This window comes from Leucoraja erinacea, chromosome 21 (genome assembly GCF_028641065.1).
Source record: "Leucoraja erinacea ecotype New England chromosome 21, Leri_hhj_1, whole genome shotgun sequence".
NCBI classification, from domain to species: domain Eukaryota; kingdom Metazoa; phylum Chordata; class Chondrichthyes; order Rajiformes; family Rajidae; genus Leucoraja; species Leucoraja erinaceus.
Genome location: NC_073397.1, coordinates 9,734,749 through 9,747,575, shown reverse-complemented (window position 1 = coordinate 9,747,575; position 12,827 = coordinate 9,734,749). Strand labels below are relative to the sequence as shown.

General features: G+C 41.6%; 1 protein-coding gene across 2 annotated transcripts in view; it reads left to right on the top strand.

Annotated features, from left to right (window-relative positions):
* slco4a1 (solute carrier organic anion transporter family, member 4A1) overlaps positions 1–12,827 on the top strand; it is a 159,937-nt gene that overhangs the window by 106,501 nt on the left and 40,609 nt on the right. For both annotated transcript variants that reach the window (XM_055652092.1, XM_055652091.1), the window contains exon 4: positions 184–1,054. In XM_055652092.1, the coding sequence (XP_055508067.1) occupies positions 316–1,054 (739 nt within the window). In that variant the 5' untranslated portion in view covers positions 184–315. The remainder of the gene's footprint in view (positions 1–183; positions 1,055–12,827) is intronic.

Sequence of the window (12,827 nt, the reverse complement as noted above, 5' to 3'; positions counted from 1 at the left end):
AAGTATAGATTACAATATAAAATATATATTTTTTAAGGATTATGGTACAGCACAGAAATTTGTATTAACATGGTTTGAAAATGTTGTTGAAGCAATAATAAATTTGCATTATGAGTTTACATGTCTATGCCTCTACTTACAGCATGTGCATGGTTGATAATAATTGCCATATTTCTTCCGCAGAGTGAAACCAATTTGTTTAAAACGCTGAAGACATTGTGTGAGTCTCCATGATGGACTGCTAAGTAGAAAGGGATAATTCTCCTTCTACATTTATTGAAATATCCTGCAACTGACTTTGGACGAAGACGAAACATGTCGAGCCATTTAACCGGAGATGCTTCATTCAGCTCCAGACAGGAACTGCTGAATTTAAATGAACCATGCTTGAGCACCAATAATGTAGAGACTGCGGATTCTGAAGTCATTAACGAGAAAATACAGTGCAATGGGACAAAAGTATACAATAAGTCCTACCAACATAATTCGCACTCGAACAATTCTGAACATGTGTGTGGCTGGGGTCTGTTCAAGCCCAAATTTCTGCAGGCTTGCAACACGCCAATAGGAATCCTTGGCTTCCTCTGCTGTGCTTCCTTTCTCCAAGGAATGATCGTTAATGGATTTATAAATACTGTTATCACTTCAATTGAACGGAGATTTGATCTACGCAGCTACCACAGTGGCATGATTGCCAGCTCTTATGACATAGCTGCGTGCATCTGCCTGCTGTTTGTCAGCTACTTTGGTGGGAGTGGTCACAAGCCAAAGTGGCTCGGCTGGGGGGTCTTAATCATGGCTTTGGGGTCACTCGTGTTTTCTTTGCCTCATTTTGTTTCCAGTCATTATATAGTGGATTTAACGGAGCAGTCTGGTTTATGCAACACCACAAAGTCTACACAATGTCAGGAAGGTTCGTCAAGTTCCTCCAACTACAGGTTTCTGTTCATGCTTGGACAGTTCCTCCATGGCATTGGGGCAACACCACTGTACACCCTGGGAGTGACCTATCTCGATGAAAATGTCAGGTCCAACCATGCTCCTGTTTACATCGGTGAGTGTATCGAGAGGTGGCGATGAACAGTGTTACTCTTCTGGGATTCCTGTTGTTGTTACGATGGCAATAGAGCTTAGGAAATATTCTGGTAAATCTCGTGCCTTTGCTCAGTCAGGGATCAAATAAAACCAATCCCTGTCTGTAAAATTAGATAAATACATAGGGAATTTCTCCCTGTTCTTTAGCAGTAGCATTGAAAGACATTCTTCCACCACCTTATTTCTGACAAAGTTATGCTGGTGGGAGAAGCCCAAAGGAATTAGGAACAATGCTGTTAATTAGATGAAGGCTATCTCCTATGAATCAGAGAAACCTTAACAATCAATCTCCAACTTTAAATACCAGAACCCACATAAAGATCCAAAGTTTAGATTCAGTGAACACTTGGTTGCTAATGCAACTTGAGGTTAATGTTGCTAATATTTGCGAAGATTTCCAAGTGATGTGCACACATTTGAACCATTAGACTCAACTAGAAAACAGTCCATCACAACCATATTAAAAACACACTGACCTTGGTTTGGAAGATTCTAAAGCAGTTAGTACTGTTAGTTGTATCGTAAAAGTCAAAGTGCACATCTGCTGCACCAAGCCAATCCCCGTCAGAGCACGTTCCTTTCAACAATTCAGCAATCTGTAGTCAAAACAGATTGCTGTTTGTGATGGCATTGTAAAGGGTATCTCTTTAGAATTGGATGCACTTTTATCGATGGCATATCACTGCTGTAGAATTTTGGCAGTACCAGTGGAAACAAACATTTGACGTGAGGAATGAAGATCTATTTTAGATAATCTTCAATGTAGTTGTGGCATACCTGGGTGGTACTGGATAAACACGGATCTGCCTTGCTCCGTGCTTGTTATAAACTAAACTAGATTCCTAAAAATAAATTATTACCCAAATTGAGATACTCAACCATAATGAGTCAAAAGTAATGTATTTCTTACTTTAAATAAGTAATAAAACCCAATATAATTTCAAGGCTCAGAAATTCTGTGTTCTATAGTTTCTTCTGGATCATTTGCAATAACGAATGCCAAATGCTTTCATCACCACTGGATACATCTTCTTGTCCAATAGTTATTAACACCTGTACTCTTATTTCCCCTTGTTTGCAGCAAAATTAGAAATAATTTGAGCGAAATATGTAACTCCATCGAACTCCCATCTGACAATGCCTCTCAATATTTCATAGTCATAAAGTTATATAGCAGGGAAACAGGCCCTTTGGCCCAACACATCAGTGCCAAAGAAGTTTACAACTTGAAATGTCGCCACGTGAGATTTGACTAGTAATGATTACCAATACTGAGTTTTTTTTAAATCAGTCATGCCCTTTTTCCATTGTTCATTTGTGTGATTGCATTATTTGACTAATGAAAGTGAATAATACTGTACAGATTACAGCTATAGTTCACGTATTTATCATCCAACATACCTGTTTGCACAAACTAAATCCTTGACTCCATCCAAAAGGTGCCTAAATGTCAATTTAAAAATAATCTTATTTCTCCATTTTTAGATCTGTAATTTAATAGAGACTTAAGCAAGATTGTAGTAACAATATATATCTTCCTGTAAGGAGTCACATGTGGAACAAAATACATTGTAGCTGTGCCACATTTCATAAAAGTTTAATTCTCTTAAGTAACCACTAAAGTTCTTGCTGTTATCTCGAGCATTCTTTGGTTATCGTTTTAGGACAAAGATTAGCTCGGAACACTTAGTGTGTATCATGCAATTTTATTTTCTAATCTGACATGAGGCATCGTGAACAGCTGACATGTATTGGGGCCAGTACTTTGACATTGGAGATGTCCAAGTGTAGACCTGGAAATAGACATGGGCCTGGAAATTAATCATGGGCACAACCCCATAAATGGACCTGAAATGTCTCAGTGGATGACAGATCTGCCTTCGCCAATTCATGCTCATACTTCCTACAAATCTCATGCACTGACGTTTTAAACGTACACTCAGGTGTAAGCATTATAAAACAATGGGCATAAGGAAAGTGCTGAAATTTCCTACACCAAACCCAAACCAATTAGGAGCAGACGAGGGCATTCGATCAAATTTGTGATCCCAGCTACAAAGACAGATGTGTACAGCAATTCGTTCTTCCCCCGCACAATTAAAGCATGGAATAATCTCCACCCTACTATAGTTACCCAACCAGATGCAATTAAATTTAAAGTAGCTCTTTCTTCCCAATAACCCTTTCTGGCTTAAGTCCTCCCTCCACCACCTCCAGTTTAAATTCCATTTGGAATATTTTGGAGGACCAAGAAACCAAGAAGAAAAAGTATGCATGTAATTTTAATGTCAACACGTTATGGGTGGGAGCTTTGGCAAGGGTCTGATAACACATGGGAAACACTGAAGTTAATGCAGTTTGTCTTAGAGGCATTTGAACCCTCGATTCAAGATAGTTGGATGTGGCTCTTAGTGCTAATGGAATCAAGGGATATGAGGAGAAAGCGGGAACGGGGTACTGATTCTGGATGATCAACTATGATCACATTGAGTGGCGGTGCTGACTCGAAGGGCCGAATGGCCTACTCCTGCACCTATTTTCTATGTTTCTAGGTCTATGTTTTTAACCCAATCGCTGCATGAACATGTTACAGCCATATTTTCTGACTTGTTGGATTGAGCGGGCATGTTCGGGGTGACCACAAACATTAGTCAGCGGTTCCCTGCTCCTGGTATAATGACTTCCTCTAGTAAGGAAAGATGAATGCAGAGGCTCATTCCCTTTCATTCTGGCATGCACATTATTCCAATCCCTTCATTCTGCATTCTCACACTCATCCCATCAGATCACCTTATAGTAGACTTGCCCCACTCTTCCTCAGACTACAATCCATTCGGCCACTGAAAAAGTGAAGATAATCGAGTACGTTGTCACTTTATGCATTTAATGATTAATTGGCTTTTACACGGAAGAGGGTTTTCTCCTTCTGACAGGCACCAAATAATGGAACAAGAGTAGATGGTGGAGTCAGAAACAGCAGGTATATGATGCAGGGTCGCACTATTAACCAAGCACTCCTTGGTTGGGCAACAATGCTGCGTCTCTATCTGTCATCCACTGAGACATTCTCTAGCAGTGGTAAAGAATGAACAATGTGCTCACATGCATCCCATCCACAACGTGGACACATGCAGAGGTCGGGGAAGACCTTTACTATTCTGTAGTCTTATGTTTCTGATGGTTCCGATGATGTTCGTGAGATCAAAGGGTTACATAGTACAGTGGAGGAACAATGTCTGCGTTGCCAGCAGTGCGGGGCATCAAACCTGGCAGGAAATATCCACCATTTTTTCACCATCATCTGGCGGATGTAAAGTGCACAACAGCGCTTTATGAGAGGAATGAACCCCCATGTGGGCTGTGAAAGGCGCATGGCATTGAAGTGGTGCCCCTTTTGTGGGTCCCATGGGTCCCTTGATGGCCATGTTTGCAATCTGATGAACTACACATGTGGATTATCATGTAACAACAAACCGAACCACCCACTCCATCTAAAGGCCCTTATTGCCACAAGCATTGATGTAATCATTCGCCCTGCCAACCAGGCCATCAGGATTTCCTGTGGATTTCAACCATTGAGTTTACTCTGCCATTCAATCATGGCTGATATATATTTCCCTCTCAACTCCATTCTCCCTGTCTTCTCCTCACAACCCTTGATACCCTAACTAATCAAGAATATGTCAATCTCCGACTTAAAGTACCCAACGACTTGACCATCGCAGCTGTCCATGGCAATGAATTCCACAGATTCACCACAGACTAAAGAAATTGCTCCTCGACTCCTTTATTCTGAGGCTGTGCACGCTGGTCCTAGACTCCTGCTCTGGTGGAAACATCCTCTCTGCATCTACACTATCCAGCCCTTTCACTATTCTATTCGCTATCCAGGCCTTTCACTATTTACTCAAAGTTGATGGGGAGTTGATCAACTGGTACAAAAGCTTGATTCCTTAGTATCCAGCGGATATAAACCTGTTATAATAGGTTTCAAGTATAGCCAACAGCAAATGTAGATGCTGAGACTCTGGTGCTTGTCAATGTCCAACCTTATCTATGGCCTAAAATAGAAACACTGAGGCAGTCAGCGGGTCAGCCAGCATTTCTAGTCCTGACTAAATGTGCTTTGTTTCACTCTGTTTCACTTTTCAAATGTTCTGCCTGGCCTGCTGAGCGTTTCCAGCAGTTTCTGTTCTAATTTCACATTTCCAACATTCCCGATGTTTGATTATCCTCTCTCTATGTACTTTATGGACTCTTTCAAGGCATGTCTGCTATCTTTCATGTAATCCTGCTGGAAGCATAGATGGTATAGATGCAGTGGCGGACTGGGTCTAAAAATATTGGTTGCCAGGAGACAAAGGGGACCCACTTCATCAGGGGCCCACTTGATATAGGGGGCATCGGGCAAGCTGACACCCTGGCCAGTCCGCCACTGCATAGATGGTATAGATGGTCAGAACCTTTGCCCCAGAGTGGAAATGTCAAAGACGAGAGGGGATCACTTTAAGGTGAGTGGAACAAAGATTAATGCGGGTGTGAGGGACCGGTTTATAGCAAAAAGAGCAGTGGGAGCCTGGAATGTGCTACCAGTGAGGCAGGTGGAGGTACATGCGATAGTGGTATTTAAGAGTTGTACTGCAGTTGTACAGGGTCTTGGTGAGACCACACCTGGAGTATTGCGTGCAGTTTTTGGTCTCCAAATCTGATGAAGGACATTATTGCCATAGAGGGAGTGCAGAGACGGTTCACCAGACTGATTCCTGGGATGTCAGGACTGTCTTATGAAGAAAGACTGGATAGACTTGGTTTATACTCTCTAGAATTTAGGAGATTGAGGGGGGATCTTATAGAAACTTACAAAATTCTTAAGGGGTTGGACAGGCTAGATGCAGAAAGATTGTTCCCGATGTTGGGGAAGTCCAGGACAAGGGGTCACAGCTTAAGGATAAGGGGGAAATTCTTTAAAACCGAGATGAGGAGAACTTTTTTCACACAGAGAGTGGTGAATCTCTGGAACTCTCTGCCACAGAGGGTAGTTGAGGCCAGTTCATTGGCTATATTTAAGAGGGAGTTAGATGTGGCCCTTGTGGCCAAGGGGATCAGAGGGTATGGAGAGAAGGCAGGTACGGGATACTGAGTTGGATGATCAGCCATGATCATATTGAATGGCGGTGCAGGCTCGAAGGACCGAATGGCCTAGTCCTGCACCTAATTTCTATGTTTCTAAGAGGCTTTTGGATAGGCGCAAAGATATACAGGAATATAGAGATATGGGTCAGGTGCAGGCAGAGGAGATTAGATTAACCTGACATCATGTTTGGCACTGACCATCGTGGGTTGAAGGGCCCGTTCCTGTGCTGCACTATTCTATGTCCTATGAGTGACTACTGATTCTGCTGAACCTGCCACTCTTTGCATCCAACTTCCGAAGTAAGTCTGTTCAAGGCTGATGTGTCCATTGGGAATCACATGATAACCTCAAGTCCACACAGATGCCTCTTGCTGCGTTGTTTGAATAAACCATTTTACAGCAACATTGGAGAATCCCCTCTGTGGATGCACTACTTGTGAACAGCTTACCGTTCAATTTTCAGCTACTTCCAATACCAGACATCACGATAATCTTTAAAAGTGGCAATCTTCTAAATAATCACCATCTTAATCTGAATTCTCAACTAATAACATCTGCACTTGTTTAGTTATTTTTAACCATGTGCAATTTGTTTATTCACTATTTCAGTCACTAAATATTGTTTCTATTTGTTTTCTAAGCTTTCCTATTTCAAGCGAGTTTATCCTATGTTTGGATATGAGTTTATATCCAGTCATCATCTTGCAAATTGAGGCCAAAAATATGTGCATTATTTTTCTGTTCTAAACATAAAGACAGTGAACTATGGGGCATGTTTCATATTCAGCTCCATTCAGCTCCATTCTCAGTATATGCCTGTTTAACAAGCTCACATGTCCTTTTGTATTTTCGCCGAATGCCCCACATACATTAATATCTCCCCTGAATGGATTATTATGGTCAACTTTCATTGACGACATACTGTTAAATCTACAAGCAAATGTTAATATTGCTCTAAAGGAGCAATCAATGTTTTAACATAGACTCTCTTCCCATGGGAGTTGATCACAGACATCCTAATCTATTGATAAGCCAAAACCTGATAAGCCAAAAGTTGGAGGGACCATCTGATAAGAAACAGCAACAATTATCCCCTTGAGCTATTCAGTAAGATTATGACTGTCCCAGTCTTAGCCTCACCAGCACTTACTCATGCTCTCCACATATCTGTGGACCTCCTTGGAGATCTTGATGGGTCATTACATTGACTTTGTTTCTCATTCCACAGAGGCCAACATTTTCTGTTTCAGAATTCTCAGATCTGCAGATTTTTTTGTTTGGTTTTCATAAAGCTACCAAGCCTGTAGAAACTCTCGGTGGCTGATTTGGCACCATCCACCACTTGGTAGGGCAAGGAGAACAGGCACACAGCCCCACCAACCCATCCAAGTCACAAACCTCCGCACTAGGAAATAAGTCACTCTCCTTTGCCACTGTGTCAAACTCTGGAGTTCCTTCGCAGCACTCCTGGAGAATCTTTGCCATGTGTGTTGTGGCATTTGAAGGAGGTTGGTTGGTGGTTATCACTGGTTGCCGTCAGCAAAATGCACTACCACCTTCTAATTCTCCTCATTAAATTAGATATGCTTTAAGGGAGAGCAATGGAAATAATCAACAAAGCATGTGATAAAAGGAAAACAAAACAAATCTATAATAAGCAGTTTCTCTACATCTATATAAATAGATAAATCTATAGTAAATCTGTCTTAAGGGGGTGGCCTGCAGTGAAGTTAGTAGAGCTGTGGCCTCACAGCACCAGAGACCCCAGTTCAATCTGACTTCGGGTCCTATCTATATGGACTTTGAATGTTCTCCCTGTGACCACATGGGGTTTCCTGGTTGTTGTGGTTTCCGCCCACATCCTAAAGATGTGCAGGTTATTGGGCTAATTAGTCATTGTAAATTGTCCGTATTACATATGAAAGTGGTAGAATCCAGTGAAAGATGATGGGAATGTGAGGAGAATTAAAAAATGGGTGATTAGGGATTAATGTAGGATTTGTGTAAATAGGTGGTTGATGGTCGACACAGACTTGGTGAGCTGAAGGACCTGTTTCCATCCTGTATTTCTCTATTCTCTATTTGAGAACATTGTATTCAACCTGTGTATCCATTCTTCCCCTCCCCTCCCCTCCCCTCTCATCAAGATGCCTACTCCACCCATATTTTGAAACTTTCAATTAACATTACATTTTTATTAAAAGATAGTTAGCTAATAGAAGATAGGTAATGTTGTTCCATTGTTCAAAGTGAGCAGTAGGGCTGAGCCTGGAAACTATAGCTTGGTGCACCTTATGTCAGTGGCAGGTAAATTGCAGGAAAGAACATTTTGAGGGATAGGATTTATGTTCACTTGGAAAGCAGTCAATGATTATGAGAGGTCACATGACTTCTGCAGAGGAGATCATGTCTCACAAATATGATGTAAAGAGTTAACTAAGAAAATTGATAAAGGCAGAGCAGTAGACATGGACATTGCTAAAAGGCCTGTCCCACTTGGGCGTCATTTGCGCGTAATTTACGCAACATCATTTATTGCACGCGTCGTGCCGTGCACGTGATGCATGCATGGTGACGTAGGCAGTGACGCGCAGTCGCGCGCAGCGCCCCAGGGTTTTGGAATGTACTAAATCTTCGCCCGCCATCTGCGTGACGTGCAAATGACACTCAAGTGGGACAGGCCCTTAAGGCTTTTGGCAAGGTCTCGCATGTAGGACGATTAAGAAGATCTATGGACAGATTAACAACCTGGATCCAAAATTAGCTTGGTGATAAGAGGCAGATGGTCCTTCAGTGTTGGGCATTTTTATGATTATATGGTTTGGGCTGAAACAACTGGTTATAGCCAACTGGTCAGGGCCAGTATGTTCTATTCTCATTGAGAATGTGTCTAGGACACGGAGCACAGAATTCCAACAACAGCCGACTTGTATCCATTCATTTCCTTTTGTCATATGTGCTAAGTTGTCAGTGAGCACTGTCAGATTGCATGGAAGTACTCAGATTGCTTTGGGATAATTTCATATCTGCACTAACCTGCAGGGTTGAGTTCTGTACTGGATCACGGGGCACTTTGGTTTAGTTGGCAATTTATCGGTTCCCTCATTATGGTCCCTCTGACGTTAGTTCCAGCCATCCAATTTCTGTGGCCACAACCTTCAAAACTCCAATGAGCACATTCCTAAAGTTTCCTGAAAAGAAATCCATTCCCCCAGAATCTCTCTGACAGCTACGAAAACCACTTTTCAATTTGGCTCCTCCATACAGTTTGCAAGTCAAATCCAAGAAAAGTATTTGGCAATACTTTGCAACATCGCTGCGATCATTAAAGATAGATTATATTTACAATTCAGTTGACATTTCTAAAATGATGTGTTAAGATTTTTGTTTGCGAATCTAGAAATGTAGACGAAGGAACTTTAGGATAATGGTTATCGTATCAGCCCTAGATAATGCAACAACTTTCAGTTCTTCTGACACTAGTGTCATGTATTATTAAATCAGATAGATATAATGATGCAAATGGTAGCATTAAAAAGTCCATTGGCTCTCTCCAGAAATGACAACATTTCCTAGTGCAGTTTTGAGATGCCTTGCCTAATCACAGGCAATTGATGATGTGTTGATATACCCCTTAAAAATTGAGAAATGTTGCCAAAGGTCAATGGACTTTCAGTTGGCAGAGATGAGAATGACATCCTACGAATTAAGGACAATGGGCAGATTCAATTCCCCATTGATGTTTGAAAGGAAGTGAATTCAGTGAAAAGAATTCTAAGAAAATTCTTGCCGACAAGTTTGCATCCTTCCTCTGCAATGGAGCCCGTGTGAATGTAGTGTAATTTTCTAAAAGTCTAAGATTATAATTCGTAGATCTGAAAGCTTCCACGTTATTCTGCTGCAGACTATACTACAGCACATTTCAATATTAGTTGAGCAATTGTGTATTTAAATTATAACAACTCTTTTGAACTGAGCCCCTGGAAGACCGATGCTCCTTATAACTTTCCTTCCTTGGCAGAACTATATGGATTCAGAATGGGAGGCATCAGGCACCGCTTGAGTGCAACCAATGGTCTCCCAGCCTCATAGACTCACCTGTTTCAAACCTAATCACTGAGGATTAGGACAGAGTATGAGTCGTGGCAGGAGCTCAGGTAATCAATCAGTGCACCGCTGATTGTACATTTGATATCACATGCAGCCTGCATATGTTTTGGGACAAAATATCTCACAATTACAAAGAGATTTAATTGCCTGAAGATGCTCTTGGTTCCATTATAAATTTCACTTCAGATTCAAGGAAATTCAAGAATGCCGTCAGCTGATATTCTCAGAGCTGTGGTGAAAGTGAGCCAATGGTCCACGTGATGACAGTAATTTGATCAGGATGACTAGGACACCCAAGTATAGCAGATAAACCAATACCAAAGGAGTGTCTAGCATTTAGGTGACATATAAAACATTTATAACTTCCTTTCAGGAAGAAACTAATGAGCAGTGAGATCTTCAGTTACGTATAATATTGAATTCCTCCCCCAAAAATGTACTTGCTGAATACTCTCGTCCTGAGGTACTCTCAGGGCACCAGACGTTTAGAATTCACATGAACCAATCTCATTTTGCAGTCATGCTAAATTAGCAGTATGGATTAAATGTGAGCAAGTTCCCGAGCAACGTGGAGTGAAACATTCTTCTCCATGGAGCCTTACTAGATGTGCTGCTTTGATCCATCATTCTTTGGCTTTCAGCCAATCTAAATAAATGAGATGATGTTTAACTATCCTGGTTTAGCTCCCCCTGTAAATAGGCACAAAATGTGGGAGTAACTCAGCGGGACAGGCACCTTTGCTGGAGAGAAGGAGTGGGTGACGTTTCAGGTCGAGACTGAGGGCTAGCTCCCCCTGTGCTCTCCATTGGTCAGAACATATTACCAGTGTCCCACCTGCCAAGTGCAATGCCCTTACAGTTAGCACAGGCACAGAAATAAAACCAGTTAACCGTCTGCATGTTCCTGGTTTTCATCATAGATATCAAGCCGTATAAAGCAATGAAGTTTTTATCTGCACAAAAAAGCAAACTGCTGGAGGAACCCAGCAGGTCAGGCTGCTTTGGTGGAGGGATATCGACAGTCAATGTTTCCGGTCGGGACCCTTCAGATTTTTTGACCTGTAATGCAATTAAGGCAACACAATTTTGGAAACTTCACATAGATCTCAAAGACAGTTGAACAAGTAATCTTAAGCCAATTTATAATGCAATCAGCTTTTTCAATGTAAAATGTTATTCCCATTTCTGAGTGCAGGATCATAAATTCCTATACCTGCTCCTGGCAACTTGTAGACCTCTTGCCTATAATGGATTATGAATTCAGATTACCAAGCGATTGAACAATTGGTTGTATGCCCTACTGTATAAGAAAGGAAAAAAACCTAAGAATTTCAGGTAGATAAAAGCCTGATTAAAGTAAAGACTGTGTAGTGATGCAGCAGTTAGTGCTGCTGTTGCTTAGATAGAGAGACTTGGGTTTCATCGCGACACTGGGTGCTGGCTGCATGGAGTTTGCATGTTCTTCTCATGGCTGTGTAGGTTAGGCTTGGGTGCTTCGGTTCCTCTGAATTCCAGTGGGTTGGTTGGGCATTGTAAAGTGGTGTAGATGGAATATAGCTAAATGGGGATTATTGGAAGAGATAAAACAAAGGCGATAAGTGTGGGAATCAGAGCATGGACTGATGGTCCAGCTCTGAGAGTGTTCATAGACTCAATTGGCCGAATGGTCTCCATTTGTATCATAAGTAAAGACATATGATATTTATAAGAGCCCAAGATAAGTGTAATTTGTGATTCTCATAACCATATATTTATGCTTGCGTAAAATGAACTTGAAATAGCATAGTCTTCTGAAAATGCATAAATTACAATGCTAAATGTATTCAGCATCCAATAGAAGATTTAAATAGTTTATGGGGGACAATATTGACAAGAAGAATAAATAATCACAGATTTTTTAAATAGACTTTTGAACAAAAGAGACGCTATTACTGTAAAGAAATTCATAGTCGAGAATCTACTGCGCATATATCAACCGAAATATCCAGCAGGCTTTATGTTACCTATCGCTCAGCAAATCCTCATCTCCTATTTCAATTTGCTCAGCACGGAACTTGCCAATAGAAGTGAAATTGGCATCCATGTCAGTTGCAACATTATGTTTCTTTTCTGCCACCTTTTGATCTGAGCACCCTTCTGGCCTGATGCAAAACCACACTAAGGGCCTGTCCCACTTAGGCGATTTTTCAGCGGACTTCCGGCGACTGCCAAGTTGCCGGCAGTCGCTTGAAAAACCGGGAGCTGGAACGGCGATTGTCAGAATGGAACACACACACAAACACATCGCAAAGACGAGGGGGGCCAGGGCAAGCGGGGGAGCGATGTCTGAAATTCACACGGTGCAAAGCCGAGGTGATACAGACACACACTGTGATGAACAGGAAGGTTGGCGCTGTAATTAAGACGGCTAGCACAGTGTTTGGTAAGTCCTTTAGAAGAGGGGGGAGGTGGGGAGAGGGGGGAGAAGGATTGGAGACAACTTTTAAGA